This window comes from Etheostoma spectabile, chromosome 19, assembly GCF_008692095.1.
Source record: "Etheostoma spectabile isolate EspeVRDwgs_2016 chromosome 19, UIUC_Espe_1.0, whole genome shotgun sequence".
Taxonomy (NCBI): domain Eukaryota; kingdom Metazoa; phylum Chordata; class Actinopteri; order Perciformes; family Percidae; genus Etheostoma; species Etheostoma spectabile.
Genome location: NC_045751.1, coordinates 13265881 through 13288893, shown reverse-complemented (window position 1 = coordinate 13288893; position 23013 = coordinate 13265881). Strand labels below are relative to the sequence as shown.

Below are 23013 nucleotides of genomic sequence, written 5' to 3'. Positions count from 1 at the left end.
ATGTGGTGGTATGCATATGTTTGCAGGGCAGTGTAAGCCTGGTAGTAACTCTGTGAATGGGTTGGAGATCTGCGAGTCATGCCCGCTGGGTCACTTCCAGCCTGGTTATGGCGCCAGGGAGTGTCTTGTCTGTCCTGATGAGACCTCGACTGTCACCAGAGGAGCCGTGGATGAGACAGAGTGTGGAGGTGATACAGTCTGACAGTGTGGAGTACACTCCCTTAATGTCCCATCAGCTTGCCTATTTTAACTTTGAAAAACCTTCATCATTCTTAAGTTATTCTAAACGCTGCTAGGTAACAAAATATGATTCCAGCCTGTGAGCAAAAATGTGTCCGTTAGTATTTGTCATTTATTTGTAATTATATCAGAAAGGCAAATTCCAACTAGGAAGTTTCATATAGTTACCCTTTAAAGTTGGATCAAATCTGGAAACTGTGAAAATCTTTGCTACCTGAGATTCCCAGTTACATTACAAATGTCACTTTTTGGGTGATTCTGCTCCATTAAATTATTTCGTTTCTTTTATCTCTTTCTGGTGCTCCTCTCTTCTGATCTTCTCTGGTCTCCACTCCTGCAGTCCCCTGTTTGGCAGGACATTTCTCCCGTACCGGTCTAGTTCCCTGTTACCCTTGTCCCAGAGATTACTACCAGCCTGAACATGGCCGCTCCTACTGCCTCTCATGTCCCTTTTATGGAACCACAACCATTACTGGGGCTACCACCATACAGCACTGCTCCAGTAAGTGATCAGCAAAAAAACAAATCCTTTTCAAGTCACACAAAAATACACACAAGCTTTCCAATTTTGTTTTGGTGAATCTAGAAGATCTTTGATTTTATATTCTTTTGGTCTTATATTCAAATTGGTTTCAGCATGAACTCTCTGATCCCAACTGTTGTTTTTACAAAATATCTAACTTTTCTGTCCTTTAGTATCTTCAGACAAAAAACAACAACAAAATGCACATGATTTCTTACCTTCTGTAAAAACTGAAAAGTAAAATGTCAATTAAAACTAAAACCATACTGTCATAGTTTGTTCCACACCTAGCTCCAGTTTAAATTAGGCCAGCAGACCTCTATTTTAACACCATATGTGTGTTGAGTTGGCATGTAAAACCACTTACATTTCTACAAGACTTGCCAAGTAAAATCAGCAGACAGCAAAAGATATGAAACTGTTCAGTGTTGTGGGACAGCTTTTCAACAGCTGCCATTGCTCCAGTTGTGTGGTGTCTGATTGGTGTTGTGACAGCTCAAACCAATTGGAAAAGGAATTACTGCAAAGGATCAGGGGGGAAATGTAAATAATATAATGACTTTATTGCTCTGCGGCAGAATGGAAATAAATAGCACTGCATGTCTGAAGTGTGAGAATGAACAGTGGTTATGCTGCCAGTTTTCAATAAGAATACAGGCTTTTGTTCACACAAATCACAAGTGTGGGAGCAAGTGGAAAGATCCTTGATGTGTTTTTCCGACTTGTCTGTGCTTACATTGCGTGTATTTTTTCTGGGTGTCATTGTCAGGTTTTGGCTCCAGTTTTCTTCCCAAAGAGGAGAGTGTAACTGCAGCTCCAGAGGTGGAGGTGGTTGAAGACTACCAAGCAAGCAGTCAGGTTAGTCTTTTCCTGTCTCAAAATTGAAGGGATAGTTCAGATCTTTCAAAGTGGGGTTGTATGACGTAGGGTTATAACCTACAGTAGATGGTGGCCAGCACATCGCCCAGTTAGGAGAAGCCGGCAAGAGACATAATATGTAAGCTAAGCAATGTACTGCTGTGGACAGGGCTACACAGCAAAACACATTTTAGCCACCTAAAAAGGCCTACCTAAAATAAATCTCTAAAAAAAACTTGTGTTTATATGTTTAAACATAAACTATAATTAAAATATTTTTACTGCTTTACCTTGCTGTTAAACAGCGCCTTTACGACAGGAACTAAAGCTGTTGTATCACTCTCCTCAAAGCCTCCAGACTTCTTTGACAAAAACAGTAATTTTGTCTCGTAGAACATGGGAGTTGCTGCTCTACCGCTACCTCGATCGGTTAGTTAGTTGGTTAGTTTGTTAGTTTTGTTGGTTCCTAACCCTTTTAAAATACCAAAGTCACACAAATAAACTTACTGATCAAGGCAGCGGTGGACCAGCAAAGCTGTGTTCTGGAAGGTAATTAATTAATTAAAATTAATGAACTGAACTCATATAGATAATCTAGATCTAACTTATATTTATACAAGAGGATGAATTTGTGTCATCTGTCTGACTATAACCGCTTTTAAAACTCAAATTTTCAGCATTCCTAATGAATACATACAGTAAATACATAATGAAACCAATAATGACAACATCATTGAAGGAAAAAAAACGTATTGGATAGAAATGGGACAGTAAATATTGCAACATGATGAGCAGAACATGAACTGAAGGATTTACTGGACAAAGTTTGCAGCCGTGTTTTCAAAAAGGCTTTTACTGTTTGGGTGACACATTAAACTGATTGGCTGTTCCTGCAGGTTTTCCACGAGTGTTTCCTGAATCCCTGTCAGAATAAGGGGACATGTGAGGAGGTTGGGGCGGGATACGTCTGCACCTGCATGCCTGGGTTCACAGGTAAACCACCAGTCTGAGATTCACCTGGTGTGGTGTTTATGTTGTAACAACTGAAGTGAAGACAGGGAGTTTTAAGCAGTAGGAATAAGATGATCATTAGTGGTTTGTTGTTGTATTTCCTATCATTGCTCTGTGGACAATACCCAGCTATGACTCTCACTTGAGTATTGACAATTATAGCAACGGATATCCACCTCAAGCACAGTTGTGTTGTATTTGACTCTGTTATGGTAAGTGTTTGATACAGCCTCTGATATTTCTCTCCCAGGTGCCAAGTGTGAGATTGATATAGATGAGTGTGACTCTGCTCCGTGTCAGAATGGAGGCCTTTGTAAAGACGGTATGGGAGACTTCCAGTGTCAGTGCAAGCCTGGCTTTCTAGGTAAGGGACCATGAGGAAATAATAAAGTGATACACAGAAAGAACAAAAAGTTTAAAAAAAGAACTGGTGTACTCAACTGGTAAATGGAACGTCAACTTTATTGATTATTTCAAGCTTTAAAGGTTTAGGGATTTGACTTACGGGCCATTGATTACACATTTTAAATAGCTGTCAAAAACATTGATTACTTGAACAACCCTAAACCAGACATGTTTCTTTGCCTCTGTCAGCATAAACCTCTATCTGTGTTTCCTAACTTTTGCCCCGGTCTGTCTCAGGCTCTCTGTGTGAGGCGGAGGTGAACGAGTGTATCTCCTCTCCCTGTCTGAATGAAGGTGTGTGTGTGGACGAGGTCAACAAGTTCACCTGCAGTTGTGCCAGCGGCTTCACAGGTTAGATAACAGTAGTGGGTTACATTTTAATTCTAGACATCAGTTTGATTTCCTCATCAGACCGTTAAACTTGTTACTGTACAGGTTGGTATTATTATTATTGGCACCTGCAGACTTTGTTGATCTTCATTCTGAGTCTGTACAATATCTACTATTTCTGCATTCATTGTATATAGAGTATACCCATATAACCATATATCTTATACAAAAAGTCTGACCTTGATTTAGAAAAAGGCCAAATACTAAAGTTAGTGCTTTGAAAATGCAGCCGTTTTCCTTTTTTCTGTTCACATTTACGCAGGATCTCGTTGTGAGCTGGAAATCAACGAGTGCCTCTCCAACCCTTGTCTGAACGGAGGTGTGTGTGATGACTTGACTGGCAGCTACACTTGTAATTGTGCCGTTGGCTTCTCAGGGGACCGCTGTGAGGTCAACTTCGATGAATGTTACAGCGCCCCCTGTCTGAATGGGGCCTCATGTCTGGATGCTGTTAACAATTTCAGGTAATAATGATTCTGATGGGATCAAGCCACTCTTTGCATTTGTAACGCTCTATTAGTCCTCTTTACATTTGTTGGGATGTAATGTCCTCTACACAAGGATTTTAATATACAGCTCAAAAAGATTTATTTAAAAGAGAAACACAGATTGTGTGAAACACAGTATGTGCTTTACATTCATACATCATTTTGAATATTAGGAAAGGTCAAACTTTAAAAAATAAATAAATAAAAGAAAACAGAACAGAACAGCCAATAGGAATGATCTTGCTCTCTAAAATGACCTGTGATTGGCCTATGATTGGCCATGATGAGCCTATGTTGTAGTGTGTTTCTGTAAATGGTATTGTACTGTGTCGTCCTTCCCTCTCTCAGGTGTCAGTGTGTGGAGGGTTACCGTGGCCGCCTGTGTGAGGTGGACGTGGACGAGTGCGATCCTAACCCCTGTGTGAACGGGGCCAGCTGCATGGATGGTCTGGGGTCCTACACCTGCCGCTGCCTCCCTGGGTTCAATGGAACCAGGTGTGAGACAGGTACTATAGGACAGATGACACATCACCATGGCAACTCTAGAAGAGGAAAAGACATATTTTTCATTTTATACTTTGAATTATTATTGATTAAAGGATGACCAGAAGAATTATGTAGAAAAAGCTAGGTGGCAAAAACAGCAATTATTTAATTCATTTAATCTAACAATTGTTTTATTCACTCTATACATGTAAATGTTTTTTTCTGTCCTATCAGAGATGTCTCCTGCCTTCAACCTGGACTTTGAGGTGTCTGGTATCCATGGTTATGTAATGATGGATGGAGTGATGCCAGCGCTGACAGAGATCACCTGTACCTTTTGGATGAGGTCATTGGATACCACCAATTATGGCACACCTGTCTCCTACGCTGTGGAGGGCAGCGACAACGCTTTCCTTCTCATAGACTACAATGGGTCAGTGATATCCTAAGTTAAGAGAATATAAATGCACGTACACAGTTTTGTGATTGGTTTAAAGAAATGCCAATAAACCATGCTGTGTGGACTAGTCAGACCCTCCTGTGCAGCGCTGTGGAGGACTGTCTAGCAAAGCAAGACTACACCTCTCCAAATGCTTTCTTTCTTTTGCATTAAATCCTCTCTGACCATTTTTCCTCCCTCCCTACAGGTGGGTGCTGTATGTGAATGGTAAGGAGCGGATCACTGACTGTCCTGCAGTGAACACGGGTCAATGGTACCACATTGGGGTGTCCTGGAGGAGCTGGGATGGTGACTGGAGAATCTACATCAATGGGAAGCCCTCAGACGGAGGCAAAGGCCTGTCAGTCGGCACCACTATCCCAGGTGTAGTGCTATCCTCGACCTGGTCACCTGCCATAATGATTTATAAGTAGTTATAATGAGCTTAATTGCTTTAGTACAACAATGGTTTGTTTCTAATCAAATTTACAGTGTATATATGCTTCTGCTATTGTTTTTTAATATAAACACAGTAACCCACAAGTCAAGTAGAATAGTTTCTCCGTGAGTTTCCGTTAACCTCTGACCTTTTATATGTTCTGTAGGCGGTGGGGCACTGGTATTAGGTCAGGACCAGGATCAGAGGGGAGAGGGCTTCAACCCTGTCGAATCCTTTGTCGGCTCCATCAGCCAACTCAACATCTGGGATCGTGTTCTCACACCTCAACAGGTAAATTTAATATTGGTGTTTCTGTTTTAAATATACTCTTTAGGACTGCTTAGGTAAATGTTAAACCCATGTATATGAAACCAGGTAATTTATAACATATTGCAGTCATGAAACAGGAATATTTGTGTGAATATGATTTTTTTTATGTTGTACCAACTGATCTCCCTCTCCTCTATACTGTAGATCAAGGTCCTGGCCAGCAGCTGTCCATCTTCCCATGTCATCCACAGAGGGAATGTGCTCGCCTGGCCAGACTTCCTCAGCGGGGTGGTAGGCCGAGTCAAAATAAACCACAGCAGCGTTTTCTGTGCTGGTAAGAGACGCTTCACAAAACCATACACTACCATGAATGACGAAGTTCAAATACATTTCTAAAATGGATGTGCACAGTGTTTTGGAGTATGTTTTTTCAGTTAGTATGCCTAACAGTGGCTCTGTCTCCAAAACTGAAAACCCTCCCTGGTCTTTCCAGATTGCCCCAAGCTGGAGAACGCAGTGCCCCACCTGCACGCCTCCACTGTGGAGGTGAGCCCTGGGGCCCAGGTCCAGCTGTCCTGTGATCCCGGCTTCTACCTGCTGGGGGAGCCTGTACTACAGTGCCAAAATAAAGGAGAGTGGAGCCATCCTCTGCCCAGTTGTGAACGTAAGGCAGAGACACAAACTGCTCTGTGATTTGAAATGTATGTAATGAATGTGTTTTTTCAGTCCACTGACTACACATTTATAAAAATCCTTAAAAAACTAAGTGCTTTGAAAGATCCTAAACATGGAAATCTCTGATAAACAAATAAAACATTTTACTGTATTCCTTTTGGAAGAGATGGATAAATAGTACTGTTGTACTGTACATTTGACATATCAAAATAAGAAGAATACAGCAAATAGGTAGACAGCCTGTAGGGGTGAGGTCCTTGATAATATTACTTTTTGTGTGTTGCAGGAGTGTCCTGTGGCCCTCCTCGTCCTCTGGAGAACGGCTTGTTTCAGGGGACAGACTTCCATGCCGGCAGCTCTGTGGTCTATCAGTGTAACGCTGGCTTTTACTTGCTGGGAGACACCAAGGTGCACTGCACCAACAGTGGCAAGTGGGGAGGAAATCCACCAGCCTGTCTCGGTACTTCATTAGACAAGATTGTTTTTTTTAATCAGTGATACGTTTGGAAAATTGACAAGGCACAAATATTTATGGTATGCATTTGTGTGAGTTCTTCTGTGTGTCTGTGTGTGTTCAGATGTGGATGAGTGTGCTTTGGGATCTGACTGTGATGACCATGCTAGTTGTCAAAACACGGACGGCTCCTACACCTGCACCTGTATCCAGCCGTACAGTGGTGATGGAAAAAACTGCACAGGTAATAAGACGCAGGTCCACAAGCATCCATGTTGGAGAACGTGCTATTAAAGAGAACCATTGTTTCTATCCATATATAAACCCATTTGTTATGTATCTGTGTATGTATATGTGTGTGTGTGTGTGTTTGTCTTCCTACCAGAGCCAGTGAAGTGTAAGAACCCTGGGTCTCCAGAATTCGGTCACAGAGAAGGCAGCAATTTTCTGATGGGCGGTGAGGTTGTTTTTGGCTGCGAGAACGGCTATGAGCTGATCGGCTCGTCTCGCCTCCACTGCCTGGAGACAGGAAGCTGGGACGACCCAGTCCCATACTGCAGAGGTAAGGGATTGAGTGGTCATGTCCTGCCAACACTGTGCAGCAGCTGTACTATATATTAAATCCTTCTGGCTTTTCAATTGATTCACATTCTGTGGCCAGCAAAACGTCCGATTTTTTTCCCTCCATTAAATTACTGAAAGTAACAAATATATCTTCTATCTCTATATTTAGGTTGCATGTATCGGGCAGCTGCTGTAAATACTCACATACTCACTGTGTGTATTGATCTGTGGCTGAAAATAGTCCTTAACAAATACACAATTTACTCCTGCCTTTTTATAAGATATAGATGAATATGTTTTTGACCTGTTTAAAGTTGTAAACCATAGTTTGTCTTCATAGTAGACAAATTGGACTTGGGGCTGAGTGCCACAGACAGGGCAGGGATGTGAGTCTTTTTATTGCAATTTGAAGACAATAGGAAACTATAGCATATTACCATCACCTTTATATGTGTTGGAGTGAGATGCAGTACTTGATATACATTTCCCTCAGTATCATGTGTGAAGTGTGTAAGTATTTCACTGCCAGGTTTCATTCTGCATTCTCAGTAAATAGAGAGAGAGTTTCATAATGGCTGTAACGTAAAAAGAATACCATATGTTGATAACATAGATATACTTGTATACCTAAGATATAAATTTACATTCCTATTTAATACATTTGAAACAGCTCAATAGAAAGTGACTCATTACTATTACGGCCATTAAACTGCTCTTTATTCTTCATGATAAAGCAGTTTTCTTATCAAATCATCTAGCTATTAGAGCCAACTGGATCTGAGTAATACACAAATGAAACTAATTGCTGTCAGTGCTTTTATTTTTGTACAGATAGTAAAAGTACTATACACTTCCGGAAAGACACACAAACAGGCCTTGATTTTGCATACACACAGAAAAGCAAATCATGCAGACTTATAGAGATTCAAAGACATGCATGTACGCATATTATACAATGTGTTGTGAAGGGGTATCATATATGCAGCTGTCTTTTTGTCTGCAGTGGGCTGAAAGGCCCAACCCATGCAGCACCTCCATCTTGGCTCTAAGCCACATTCTTCCTCATAGAGAAAGAGGAACTGACTTACTCAGGGCCTGCAGACTGTGTCATACTGAAAGGGAAGTTATTACATTTTAACGTAAAACTGTATGTCAACTCAAATATATAAAGCAGCTGTGTGCAATCTCTGCCAAAATCAAAACATTTGAATTGAATTTTGATTTTCTCAGTGTTATGTGCAGCAATAACAATCGTTAAATGATGTTGCATTAGATAATTCACTGATGGTTCAACATGTGGCGACAGCATTGAGTTTTTTTGCACGTACACACAAATTCAGTTGCATCATTGTTTGAGGTGGAAAATTTCCATCTTCCATTGTTATTAAAGAGCAAAAGTGCAGCAGTTTTATCTGGGAACCAAAAATATGAGGCTAGAGCCACTGGGGCGAGGAGTGTTATTCAGCATGTGAAAACAGTTGTATAGGGTACTAGAAAATACTAAGGAAGTTGAAAATAACCCTGTTGGTGTCATTAGTCTATCTCTAACTGGACTTGAGACCTAAAGCCCTGGGTTACCTTAACATAAAAGTGACGACAGCAATCTTATCTAGGTCAGACCTACAGTGAGGGGAAAAACGTTTTTGATCCCCTGTTGATTTTGTACGTTTGCCTGACTGACAAAGAAATGATCAGTCTATAATTTTAATGATAGATTTATTTGAACAGTGAGAGACAGAATAACAACAAGACAATCCAGAAAAATGCATGTCAAAAATGTTATAAATTGATTTGCATTGTAATGAGGGAAATATGTATTTCACCCCTCTGCAAAACATGACTTAGTACTTGGTGGCAAAACCCTTGTTGGCAATCAGAGAGGTCAGATGTTTCTTGTAGTTGGCCACCAGGTTTGCACACATCTCAGGAGGGATTTTGTCCCACTCCTCTTTGCAGATCTTCTCCAAGTCATAAGGGTTTTGAGGCTGACGTTTGGCAACTCAAACCAGCCTGTGATGCAGCCTGTGAACAAACAAAAACTTTCTTTTTTCTTGCTATTATAACAATTTAAACTCTTTCCATAAATGTGCTGTCTTGTCTGAATAAAGCTGTTAAGGACATTAACACAAAAGTCACCTATAGCCTTTATTTTGACAGATAGATGATGCCAGCAATGTTATGGGCTTCAGATTTATAACAGAAAGCCTGCAACATAAAATGTGGGGATGGAGTTTGAAAGTCATATGTACAGACGGATATACAGGGAAGGTCTAATTATGGGAAATGTAGAATCCAGTTATTCTAAAGTCTTTAAAAGTGTCTTGGCCTCTGCTGCTTTGATTTTGGTCTTTTAATTCTTTAATCTGTCACTAGTAAATCCCTCACCTCCATGGAAGTGCAATATTTAATCACTGAAGTACCCTTTTAAGTGGTTCTCCCCTTCATTCAATTATGCCTCTCTGTCACACCTCTTTGGATTCTATCCATTTATACACTTTCCTGTGTGGTTCTTTTATCCTATCAGTGTAAAATGTATTGTGGCTTTAATCCTAGAAAAAGTCTTTGCCAAAGTCTAATCTACATTTCATCAATTACACTGACAAACTTTCTTTCTTTTTCTAAACTTTCTTGTGAAATATTAATATTGATAGAAGACAACAGTAACTAATCGTCTCTGTAATGTTGCACTGTAGCCCTCTCCTGTCCGATGCCATCTGTCCCAGAGAACTCCATCATGAAGGGCAACAATTTCACCTATGGAAGCAAGGTGACTTTCAGGTATCATTTGCATCCCGTTCAACACCATGTTGTAATAATAACAGTAGGAAACATAAAATTGTGGAGTTTGTTGTTAACCTCTGGGTGTCACTCTGTTTTCCTTCTCCTCAGCTGTATGGAGGGCTTCCTGCCTCAGATTCCCTATGAGTTCCAGTGTCTTGTTAGTCTGAGGTGGAGCGGGACGCCACCGGCCTGTCACCCAGTGACATGCGGGGGGCCTCAAACTGTTGCAAACGCTGACTACACGCTCAACACTAACACATACCAGTCTACTGTCACATATACCTGTGCTGAGGGATACAGGTATGGATTTATTATACATTTTCTCATAAATGCCAATTTTACCCATAATTTCAATTTCATAACAGTTTTTTTTAAATTGACATAATGCTCAATGTGTTATAATAAAATAAAATATAATACAAATGGACAGGAACTAATTGGGACTATTTTCTTTATCATCACTATTTTCAAATTCATCTGCACAGAGCCACTCGTGTCTCAGCTGGATTTGTATAATCAACCATCAAACACTTAATTTAATCTGAAATAAGATACATATTGTTACTGCTGATTAAAAATAAATTACATTTACAGACTCCGTTAATGCTGATTTAGTTATGTCAGCACAATGCAGTTGCGACCTCCACAGACATTATAAACTCTGTATGATGCTCTCTGGCAATTTATAACATGCCATTATAGATTTATTTGTTTCACTAGTTGTCCTCTACAAATCTCTTTGACTCTGTGGTTGCAGTAGTGTGAGTGTGTAAACTAACTTGTGTGTTGCTGCGAAGACCACAGGGCTCCATGGAAGTGGTTTGTGAAGCAACAGGGGAGTGGAGCAGGCCTGTCCCTCGCTGTGTGAACGTCCTGTGCAGCGAGCCTCCGGCCCTAAATGATGCCGTGACCGTGGGAGAAAACTTTGAACTGGGAAACAAGGTGCACTATGTCTGCAAAGAAGGGTAAATGTGGTTGACTCAGTTATTATGCTGTTTTGTCAGTTGACACTGACATACAACAAACATAACAACAAACTAAAACTAAACTACAATGTTAACATTCTTAAATCGCTTTTTGTAGAGCTGTGACTTATTTTGCTCTTCGCTAATCTCTTTTCACAGCTACACTCTGATTGGCCCAGAGACCAGAGAATGTCTGCCAAGTGGCCAATGGAGTGACAGCTCAGCACAGTGTGTCCCTCGCTCCTGTGGCCCCCCACCTGCCATCGACCACGCCGAGCCCTATGAGAGCCACCAACTGTTTGGTGACACTGCTAACTACTACTGCACTGACGGATACACTGCTGGAAACAACTCTAAGATGGTGTGTAACGCTCTGGGTGTGTGGGCGCCCCCAGATGGCATGGAAGCCCCTCGCTGCATCGCAAACTTCTGCCTACGTCCATCTGAACTACCCCACGCTATTTTAGATTCGGTCAACAAACCCAAATACGTCAGCAACACTGAAGTGAGCTATAAATGTGAGGAGGGCTTCATGCTCAACACCACAGCCACACTGAGATGTCTGATGGGAGGAGAGTGGGAGCCTTCGCCGCATGATATCGGCTGTGTGCCAGTGAGGTGCTCAAAGCCTGAGAGCATTGATCGCGGCTATGTGAGTGGAACAAACTATAGTTTTGGAGCCGTGGTGGCGTACAGCTGCGATAAAGGCTTCCTGATCCGAGGGGAGAAAAGGAGGACCTGCAAGGCCAATGGAGAGTGGGGAGGAGCTCTGCCTACCTGTGTTCCTGTGTCCTGCTCTCCCCCTCCTTCCCTCAGGAATGGAGACATCCAGGTTAGCCACATACTGCTTTTAAACTAAAAAAACTGTCATAGAACTTTTTCTCTATTTTTCCTATAATTGTGACCAAATTACATCTTTTGTTTTTAAATTATTGGAAAGTAACAGACTTAAAATAAAGTGTTACCAATAAAAATAACACCTTTTTCATATTTTAAGCTGCTGGTTAAGTTAGTAAATATGTCTAATATGACGTATCCCTCTGTTTACTCCCATATAGGGCAGAGGTCGATTCACCTTCAACAGCAAGGTGACGTACACCTGTCATGCAGGATACAGGCTTGTTGGTCGTCCAGATAGAGTTTGCCAAGCCAACCGCCAGTGGTCTAACAACGACCCTCCCATCTGTGTCCTTTTGACCTGTGGCCCTCCCCCCAACGTCGCCCATGGACATTACAGGGGATCTGATTTCCAAGTGGGCCGAAAAGTGCAGTATGTCTGTGATGAGGGTTACGAGCTGGTCGGGGATGCCACCTGGACCTGTCTGAAGTACGGAAGATGGGATAAGACGAGGCGTCCTCGCTGCTCACCAGTGCAGTGTCCAGAGCCGCCGCTGGAGGAGAACCACCTGGTACTGAAGGGCCTGGATTCTGAATCTGGAACAGTGGAATTATCCTGCGAGGATGGCTATGTACTGGATGGGGCCAGAATCCTTCGCTGCACCCCGTCCCAGGAGTGGAACGACACCTTTCCAGTGTGTAAGCAGGTGTTTTGTGGCCCACTGCCTGAAGTGTCGTTTGGTGGCCCTTCCTTGTCCTCTCCTCCCTTCCCTTTCAGCTCTGTGGTGAGCTACACATGCATGGATGGCTTTACTTTAAAAAAAGAAGGTTCTGTTTTCTGTCTAGCCAACGGGCAGTGGAGCATTCCTTACCCAGAGTGTATCCCTGTTGAATGCCCTCAGCCTGTAGAGATTTCTAATGGTATCGTTGATGTCCAGGGTCTGATGTACCTCAGCAAAGCACTGTACAGCTGTAAGACTGGATATAATTTAGTGGGCAACTCCACTGTCCTCTGTGGAGAGAATGGACTCTGGATTGGAGGGGTGCCTTCTTGTCGCCCAATTGAATGCTCAATCCCTAAACAGACAGCCAATGGAAAAGTAGTTTATACAAAACTCCAGTTTGGTCACAGTGCCACCTACTCCTGCCGTCGAGGTTATCGTCTTCAAGGCCCAGAGACTCTGAAGTGCCTGGCCAGTGGGGAGTGGGACATCGAGCCACCTGCTTGTGTACAGATATCCTGCACCCCACCCCAACCTGTTGAAAATGGATTTGTAGAGGGCCAGGATCACAGTTTCGGGGTCACCATTTTCTACAGCTGCTTTCCTGGCTTCCAGCTAGTAGGCCAGGACCATTTGACATGTGAGGAGTTTGGCTGGTCTACTTCTGTTCCTGTCTGTGTGCCCTCAGACTGTGGTCTGCCTCCTCACATTGACTTTGGGGAATATGTTAGGGTGAAGCAGCTGGGAGGAAGCTCTTATGGTGATTTTAATGACGGTGGATCATTAGCCTTACCTATGGACTTGAGCTTCCTTCATGGGACGTTTATTGAGTACCGTTGCCACAAAGGTTATGACCTCACAAGCCCCACCAGGTTGGTGTGTAAGGAAGATGGAGGCTGGAACGGCACGGCCCCGTCTTGTGTCCCAGCAGAGTGTGAAACACCACCCGGTCCAGAGCACGGCTGGGTGAATGTTACTGATACCTCCCTTGGCAGTATGGTCAAGTATACTTGTGAGGACGGTTATGAGCTGGAAGGGGAGCCTGTGAGGCAGTGTGTATCAGGTAGACTGTGGACTAATGACGCCCCAGTTTGTCAGCCTGTCTCCTGTGGCGACCCAGGTGCTATTGCTAATGGCACAACTCACGGAGGGGCTTTTGTGTATCCTGAGGTCTTGCACTATGATTGTAGGCCTGGATTTGTCCTGAAGGGTAGTGACACTATAGCCTGCCGGGCGGATGGGAAGTGGAATGGACAGAAGCCTTGGTGTGAGCCAGTATCTTGTGGTCCCCCTAAAGTCCCCAGTGATATTACTTTTACCGGAAAGGAGTACAGCTATAATAATGAGATAGAACTGAGGTGTCAGCATGGTTTCCTCCTACAAGGGAAAGCTATCAGTGTTTGCCAAGCTGATGGCACCTGGAGCCATGGGTCTCCTACCTGTGTACCTGCCCGCTGTGGCAAACCCCCACCAATACCCAATGGGAGTGTGTTGGGGTCAGAGTTTGGCTTCAACAGCAAGGTAAACTATAAATGTGATGAGGGATACACACTTAACGGAGATCCAACACGCATATGTCTGTCAAATGGACTTTGGGACAAACCCGCACCTCGCTGTGACATCATAACTTGTGATCCACCCGAGGACATCAGTCACGGCTTCCTGAACGGCTCCAGCTTCCACTACGATGATTTGGTGGAGTACGTCTGCTTTGATGGCTATGAGGTAGTCGGGGATCCCATCCTGCGGTGCTCCGCTCAAGGCGTCTGGGTGGGCGCCGTGCCTGAATGTCGGCCCTGCGTCTGTGCCCTCCCTGTGGTGAAATTTGGTGTGGTTCTTGGTCGCGACCGTGCCTGCGGGGACCTAGTGCATTTCCAGTGTGACGACGGCTACAAGCTGCTGGGTCCCTCTGAGGCAGTGTGTGAGAAGGGAGGGGTGTGGAGCCCCGGTGTGCCTGTGTGTGGCCGGGGGAGGTGCAGTGTCGCCCCACCTACAGTTCCTAATGCTGTCTTGCAGGGCGCCAGTGCCACTTTTTCCGACACAGCTATATACAGATGTCGGCCTGGCTACCAGCCAAAGGGGTACCCACACGTCTCCTGTGGAAGAGATGGCAGGTGGGGGGAACCCAGACTCAGCTGTGAGCCTATGAGCTGTGGAAAACCTCCAACTGTAGCCCACGCTCAGGTGGTGGGAGACACATTCACCTTCCCAAACCATATCACATACAGGTGAATACTGTATTTATGACATTTGTAAAACCTTTTAAAACCATTTTTCTGATGGACATTTGTGGAGACTGGACAAAGTTATGTTGTATGATAACTATTAAACAATAATATTTGTTTAACACAGTGCATGTGCATTGTTGGTTTAATTACACCAGAATATTTATGAATAAAAACATTCCCAGTAAGTTTGTGGGGTCAGGTAAAACTATAGCCTAATTACTATCCTGCGTACTACCCTTAGTAAAGATGTTTGATTGTCTACACCGTATATTTGTCAATCTTATTGAATATCCATATCAAAGACTAACTGCTTTGTTTTGAACAGGAAGTGTTTTCAAATCTATTTTTCCCATGTTTGTCCCCTCTTTATTTTTTTCTTAATTTTCCTGTTTCCTTCTCGCTCTCCAGGTGTGAGGATGGGTTCAATTCAGCCACAAAGACAGCCTCCCTCTCCTGCCAGAGTGATGGCACCTGGTCCAAACACAGCATTCGGTGCAGCCCTTCCCCCTGCCTGCTACCAACCAACTTCTCCATCCCCAATCTTCTAATCACTGGGAAGGATCTCACTCCTGTTGGAGGCACCATCACCCTCTCCTGCCCATCTGGTCTCTACCTGCAGGGGCCAGCACTGGCTGAGTGCCAGGTAGGATAGATGCTGGTCAATTATTTGTCTAAGTCTCTGTGATCCTTAATCTTAACTTCCTGGTTGAATATTGGTTAACAAGTTGCTCTTGGTCACTTTATGTGCATGCTAAGATGTTGTTGTGACTTGCTTTCTTAAATGACTTAGCTTTATTGTTAATGAAACCCTAGCTGAGATTTAGAGGACTGCAGACGTGAAATGTTTCAGTCTGTTTGCTTTTTACATAGTGTTGAAAATATTGTGCATCGTCACTGGGATTTAAAGAAGTAGCACTTATGGGTTGGCAATGACCAATGAAGAAATTTCTCCACCAAACATGTCAATAAAGAACCATGAATAATGTAGTACTTTCCTGTCCTGTCCGTTGTATGGTGTGATAAGCTGGGTGGAAGCTGGGCTCCAAGTGTCTCCTCAGTTTCCTGTGACCTGGTGGTTTGTGAGAAACCCCCTCCTCTTCCTCACGGTGTCACCGAGGGGGACAGCTACAAATATGGAGACCTTGTCACGTACTCATGCCTGCCAGGCTTTGACATGAAGGTACTGCTCTTCAGGCCAACTTTCTATCTGTAGAGTTTCAGTAGTTTAGTAGAAAAGATTTATAATGGTTTATAATATATAAATGAAAAACAAACAGAATGGGGAAAACAACATCACGAAGATGAGCAAAAACACAGTTGTATTGGAAAACCACTTCTAATCCAAAATTATGGATAGTAGCACAGGTAGTAAATCATTTTTGCTTTGCAAACCTAACAACGTGTCTTTTCCAAGATATCATTTGTGTAGAATAGTGGCTTCCAAAAGTCAGTCATCTCCTGTAATACAACACCGGGCTTCCTCTCCCGTCCTGCACTGTGCTTTTAAACAACAGGCTGAGCTAATGCCGGTCAGATTACAGAAAGTCACATTCTTTCTCCTCACCAATCAATAGAAGAGTGCAGTTACAGTGCAAACAGAAGGAGCTGACTCACTCTCCTCCTGATTCACACATACTCACTGAAATGCTAGCCTGCAGCTAGCAATTTAAATACTTGCCACAGTGCCTTATATTACACTGACAACACACCTAAAGAATACAAACTGCTAACTTTAACATAAATAAGATTATTATGTAAAATTATTAGGTTCATTTTTTCAGTCCAACATGAAAGAATATTATAAAATTATGGATCTTAACTATATTGTGTTTCCTGTTATTTCTACACATCAACATTACTAGGTTGTCTACTGTTCTTGTATCTTTACACGTTGTTCTTGTTGTCATAGGGAGACTCTATCCAGACCTGCCAGGGAGACAGAACATGGAGTGGAACCCAGCCAGTGTGTGTTGGTAGGTGTGTTTACACATAAGGGACAGACCAGGAAATGTCTTTAAGAATGTCACATATTTAATCCTATGATTTTAGTATCTTGTCAGTAAAGCTGAGAACACGTCTTAAGAGTATTAAAACCTACAAAGACAGGAAGCCCCACACATATTGGCTATTTCTACAAAAATGCACACATTATTTAGATTTTTGTAGTGATGCTTCATGGATATTGAAACGGAAAAACACTCAAGGCACACTAAGTCATTCCTTCCATTGTTTATTCAGTTTATTCAAAACAATGTCTCCTTTTTGATGCAGCCGATTCCAGTCGTAAACATTAAACATTTTTTTAAACTCTCAAAACAAAAGGGAAATGAAGATAATTTTGATTGTGTGGAGGGTGTAACCTAGAGTTCCTCTTAATGTTGTGTAATCTGTTACATTGTACTGTTGACACATACTGTACATCTATACCACCACACCTTTCACATGTTTACACTCATCTGTTGTCTCCTCAGCACATGCCTGTGGGCCTCCTCCCATAGTACAGCATGCACAGGTTGAGACATCAGGAGAGACTTACCTACACAATGCCAGTTATGTATGTAATGCCGGCCTACAGCTGGTCGGCCCAAAGACTCTCATCTGTCAAGCCAACGGGACGTGGAGCCCACCAGCACCTACATGTGAAGGTACGGAGGATGGCCAGTAAGCAATGAATTAAAAGCTGATTTGTTGAAGACTCTACCTGTCCTCAAGTACTAGAGTACCGTTTCTCTTTCTGAATCATGATTTTACTCTCTATTATTTCCTCTCATGTCAGTGCCCAAAGGCTGTGTCAGCCCGCAACCGATGCTGTACGGTAAAGCGCAAGAGCACAACCTCAACACAGGGCGCGCTGTGGAGTTCCAGTGTGATAAAGGCTACAACCTGGTGGGAGATTCTCTGGTGGTGTGTATGGGGGGCAACACCTGGAGCTCCGCTTTCCCCACCTGCCAACGTGAGAAACACTGACAGAGAGTTACACAGAAACATGAATCCAGAATACAGGGGCTGTTTAACTGGTGTGATATGAATAAATGAATTCACTACTAACTGCCGCTGCTAGCCTTTCCTGTCACATTTGACTTCCTTCTTTCCAGCTTGTCAACACAATCCTTGTTGCAACGGTTGTTTTTTGACAAACTCCTGGGCATTTGGTAAATGTCTGCAACACACAGACCACACAGTGCAAGCAAACACTCAAAATAGTTTAGAACATCACTGTGTTTCATTATCTGTTTCACAACATAGCCTGTGACAAAATAGTCAATGAGTCAGAGCTCATCTTACTCAATACTTTATGGACAGTTTGAGAATGAAACTTGTTTTTTTCAAAATGTGGTCTCAAACTAACATACCTTTCTTTGTATGCACTGTTGACCCCAAACATATCTCAAGTGACCATAGAAATAGAGGCATCTATATAGCACATACTGCAATCTTGCCCTGCATATATTTACATTTATATACTATAAATACAGAAACATAAAAAGGGTTAGGGTCACATAGGTTTTACTCTCTCCCTTAAACATCCAAATAAAGATAGATTTTTAAACTGTCTCATATCCAAACATGTTATATATTTTCAGTACCCATGTTAGCTATGATATATTGTTGTTGTGTCTGTGGTAAATGTGTGAGAAACAATACTTTTTTTATTGCTTACAGATGCAGTGTGTCAACCACATAAAGACAATTAATCAATAATCCTTTACTTCTGGCACTTACAGCTAAGTCTTGCCCGGCTCCTCCAGGCTGGAGGGAGGACAGAAGCAGGAATGGATCCCAGCTGGAGTTTCATGTTGGACAGTCCGTCCGTGTCAGCTGTTCTAAAGGTCAACAGGTGAAAGGCAGCGGAACCATCACCTGCAGGCCAGACCAGACCTGGAGCCCCATCAGCGCTGTGTGTGAAAGTAGGTGTTTTCTTCGAAGGTGAAATTACATTGTATATCTTCTTTGGGAAAGCTTCACTGTTGATTCATATCTGTAAATATACAGTATATATTTTATTTAAAATAAATGTAAAACCACACACCTACAATATGTCACCACATAATCCATCAATAATAAAGCCTAGCCAATCCATCAGCATGCCACTAATATTGACAAATATTATATTAATACTGATGTATCAGTATTGGTACATATGTTGGTAGACATGTAAACATAAACTGCAGTACGTATGGTAATCGGTGATTTTTAGTTTTGTATTTTTTGCCTCGATTTTTATAATTAATTTTATAATTTATACTTATTTTAATTACTTGATTCGCAGTGATGTTTACTGCTCAAAATTTAAAGTAATCTTTGATAGTTTGACTATAAATGATTATTTCTCATTACATCTTTGTCACAACTCTTTCAATTTTGACGGATCATTTCCATCTATGTTTGTTCATGTTAAGTGTTTTTGTCAATATAGCATGTCCAGATTATTCAGTTATTTTTTTTCAATTCTCAAATATCCCTTTTGGCCTAAACAAATCCTGATTTGTTTTGCTTCTCCTTGCTCAGTCTGAGATCTAGTTCATGTGATTTGGTTATGTTCAATCAATCAAATGTAAAAATTGGTTTGGGTGTTGATATGTACTAACACTAGCAAATCATGTCATAATAGATGAGATTATCGGGTACAAATTGTGTATTTGATTTGTTACACCTCTGCATGCTCCTCTTGTCTTCTGCCAACATTTCTCTATGCTTGCATGGCTGTTGGCTTCAATTAGCTGGATTATCATTTCTCTCCGTTGTTGTCGGTCTCTCTGAGCTTTCATCAAAACAAACAAGGTTGCATCAAACCCTGTGTTGGTGTGCTGTATGCTGGACTAATTATGGGCACCTCTGTCGCTTCTATGGCAACCTTTGTCAGATGATCCTGTGATCTTTCTTGTGTGCAGTTGTTTGAATATGCAACACAGTGGTGCTTATGTTGCTATGGCTTGTTGTTTTGTGTTTGCATGGTATTTATTTCCCTATATGCCTGTTCACTGTAATCCTTTTAGTCCTCTTCTGGCCGTAGGGAGGTAGTCCACAGATTGTCGAGCCACATAACTGAAGTGTTTGACACATTTGGATATTTTTGCATGAAATTCACAGGTAATGGGGGATGGACAAACACAGCTTGATTTCATATAATGGACACTGATTTGTTACTCTGCAGTGCACAATTTTACATTCCATATTTTTTTATAAATATGCAAAGGGTAGACAAAATAACATTAACACCTTACATATACGTTAAAGCCCCAACAAACGTTTCTGGAAGCTCATATTGCTTAGTTATTGTTGACACCAATGGAAGTTTAAGTCATTTTTAAAGTTTTTGTATATATTATTGCAAAGCAACTCTTCTGTTAAAGGAATACGCCAGCGTTTGTTGAAACACAGTCTTGTCACAGTCTCCCCTAGCTGTAGATAGGTGGCCAATGCATTTTTTGTCTCAGTGCATGCATTGTTTTAGCCCGGTGCAACACCGGCAGCGCCGCCGCTAGTTAGCTTAGCGTTATCAATATCTGCCTAGGAAATTATCTAGTCTTAATCTGCATTGCTATTTGTAATTGTTGTGAATATGCAGGCCACAAAAAGTAATTAATAGTTTTTTGTTTGACTCCCTTTTACCCACAACATGCTAACCGGCAACATAAGATTCCATTCACTACGTTGAGCTAACTAGCTGTGTTGCTGCTGGCTTAAACAATGCAGGCACTGAGACAAAAAATGCGTTGGCCCACCTATCCGCAACTAGGGGAGACCGTGGTCCGCCCTATTTCAACAAACGGTGGCGTGTTCCTTTAAGTGTTTTCCTAGAAGTCACTTCTTGAATTGTTGGCACATGAGTGTCACACATCTGCAGGAAGAGAAACAATGGGAGGCTTCAGTTTTTATGACACCTCTGACAGTCTCAAGAAAGGATTAACATAGTAAGCTGCAATTATACTATACTGTAAGGTGTTTCTTTCATTTTGTCCACTACCCATAGATTTGCAACTTTCCTCTTTGCTCAAACAGAAGATTGATGTGCTCATCAACTTTTTAGGCACTTCACCAAAGGCAAAGTAGCAACATGTTAAGACAATAATTTAGACAGAGGAGACAGAAAACATGTAGTAAGTAACTCGTAGGTCGTTCCATCTGGGCTGTTGTACAGGGGTGTCCTGTGGCCCCCCCCTCCATGTGGCCAATGGGGTGGTGCGGGGGGCGGTGTTCCAGTTCGGGGACGTGGCGGTGTACTCGTGTTTTGGCGGCTATGCAATGGAGGGCGTTGGAAGGAGCAGGTGTCTGGAGAACGGCACCTGGACGCCGCCTCCCACATGCAGAGGTAGAGAAAACACCTCTGTGCTCAATAGAAGGGACTTTCCCCTTTTCCCTGGACACTTCCTGCTTCCTCTGACTGTCCCTTTTGCAACATGATGCCGTGCTGGTTCTCTGCTTTTTAATTCTTCTCTGGACTGCCACTGCTCATCCCCAACAGATACAATTTTCTTTGGAGGTTATTAACATCCCAGTAGCTGCTCTCCCTGTCTTCTAATGCCTCCTTACCAAATTGGGAAAGGATACGGTGCAGCTTTACCACAGAACCTGTTCCCTCGCTGTACCATGATGCCTCTTCCTGTGCACTCGAATATGAGTACTTTGTAAATCCTGGATCCAGCCCCATTAAAAGAAGAAACCCCTGTCAAGTTGTTATGGGCTTGGCATTTAAGGGACTGTTGTATCGCCAATTTTTTTTAAAATTATTATTATTCCTGTGGATATTGAAAGGAAAGGTGTTGGCCCGAAGGCCATGCAAAATGACCCCAATTATCTACACCTTCTAATTCCTGCTATTGTGGAGACTTGTGATTCCAGAACTCAATGATCAAATCTGAGACGATAGATTCAAGTTGAGCAAATTTAGTAAATTCCAGCAGTTAAATTACAACACACGTGTGGGTACACAATTTGATCCTAAGTTTCCCTAGACGCAGACAAAAATTGTGAACCCCATCTAACCATATCCCTAATCTTTTATCTTCTTCCTTGACTGCGTCGTCCTCCTGTCACCGGGCAGATTATTCAGTTCTCACACACACATACGCACGGACACGCACACACACGCACACTCAAAAGCCATCCCCTGCCGTTCCACCTCTCCGTCTGGTACAGAAAAACAGTTTCTAACATACACTCACATTCCTGAACTATAAGGTAATCAAAGCTTAAGCTAACTATCTGTGTGTCCGAGTCTATACATTGTAGAGGGAATTCAAATGTGTCTTCCCTGCAAATTGTAACCATGTCTCATGACTACACACAATTTACAGCAATGAGCAACAGAATACAGTAAGGGAAAAAAGTGGTAGATTTATTTGAACAGTGAGAGACAGAATAACAACAACAAAAAAACAGAAAAACGCATATCAACAATGTTATGAATTGATTTGCATTGTAATGCGGGAAATAAGTATTTGACCCATGAGCAAAACATGACTTAGTACTTGGTGGCAAAACCCTAGTTGGCAATCACAGAGGTCAGACGTTTCTTGTAGTTGGCCACCAGGTTCGCACACATCTCAGGAGGGATTTGGTCCCACTTCTCTTTGCAGACCTTCTCCAAGTCATTAAGGTTTCGAGGCTGATGTTTGGCAACTCGAACCTTCAGCTCCTCCACAGATTTTCTATGGGATCAAGGTCTGGAGACTGGCTAGGCCACTCCAGGACCTTGATGTGCTTCTTCTTGAGCCACTCCTTTGTTGCCTTAGCCGTGTGTTTTGGGTCATTGTCATGCTGGAATACCCATCCACGACCCATTTTCAATGCCCTGGCTGAGGGAAGGAGGTTCTCACCCAAGAATTGACAGTACATGGCCCCCGTCCATTGTCCCTTTGATGTGGTGAAGTTGTCCTGTCCTCTTAGCAGAAAAACACCCCCAAAGCATAATGTTTCCACCTCCATGTTTGACGGTGGGATGGTGTTCTCGGGGTCATAGGCAGCATTCCTCCTCCTCCAAACACGGCGAGTTGAGTTGATGCCAAAGAACTCCATTTTGGTCTCATCTGACCACAACACTTTCACCCAGTTGTCCTCTGAATCAGTCAGGTGTTCATTGGCAAACTTCAGACGGGCATGTACAGTGGTGCTCATTAGTTTATGAACCCATGCTAAAGTTGACTAAAAAGAGGAATAAAAAAAAATCATCTTTTTAGAAATTAATTTACATACATAGAGATTGGCATGGTTTTATTTCAGTTAGCCTAATAGCTG

General features: G+C 42.5%; 1 protein-coding gene across 4 annotated transcripts in view; it reads left to right on the top strand.

Annotated features, from left to right (window-relative positions):
* svep1 (sushi, von Willebrand factor type A, EGF and pentraxin domain containing 1) overlaps window positions 1-23013 on the top strand; it is a 95983-nt gene that overhangs the window by 66964 nt on the left and 6006 nt on the right. For 2 of the 4 annotated variants that reach the window (XM_032544082.1, XM_032544084.1), the window contains 28 exons: window positions 27-188; window positions 581-742; window positions 1533-1621; window positions 2518-2614; window positions 2883-2996; window positions 3275-3388; window positions 3690-3891; window positions 4264-4421; window positions 4636-4834; window positions 5049-5224; window positions 5446-5570; window positions 5754-5883; window positions 6043-6213; window positions 6511-6684; window positions 6803-6922; window positions 7064-7240; window positions 9936-10020; window positions 10132-10323; window positions 10821-10988; window positions 11148-11820; window positions 12047-14775; window positions 15184-15418; window positions 15800-15955; window positions 16685-16748; window positions 17247-17420; window positions 17552-17728; window positions 18501-18683; window positions 20918-21088. In XM_032544082.1, coding sequence (XP_032399973.1) covers window positions 27-188; window positions 581-742; window positions 1533-1621; window positions 2518-2614; window positions 2883-2996; window positions 3275-3388; window positions 3690-3891; window positions 4264-4421; window positions 4636-4834; window positions 5049-5224; window positions 5446-5570; window positions 5754-5883; window positions 6043-6213; window positions 6511-6684; window positions 6803-6922; window positions 7064-7240; window positions 9936-10020; window positions 10132-10323; window positions 10821-10988; window positions 11148-11820; window positions 12047-14775; window positions 15184-15418; window positions 15800-15955; window positions 16685-16748; window positions 17247-17420; window positions 17552-17728; window positions 18501-18683; window positions 20918-21088 — 7377 coding nt within the window. Of the gene's footprint in view, window positions 1-26; window positions 189-580; window positions 743-1532; window positions 1622-2517; window positions 2615-2882; window positions 2997-3274; window positions 3389-3689; window positions 3892-4263; window positions 4422-4635; window positions 4835-5048; window positions 5225-5445; window positions 5571-5753; window positions 5884-6042; window positions 6214-6510; window positions 6685-6802; window positions 6923-7063; window positions 7241-9935; window positions 10021-10131; window positions 10324-10820; window positions 10989-11147; window positions 11821-12046; window positions 14776-15183; window positions 15419-15799; window positions 15956-16684; window positions 16749-17246; window positions 17421-17551; window positions 17729-18500; window positions 18684-19789; window positions 19867-20917; window positions 21089-23013 lie in introns of those variants that run through there. The other 2 variants (XR_004336385.1, XM_032544083.1) reach the window with 2 other exon arrangements.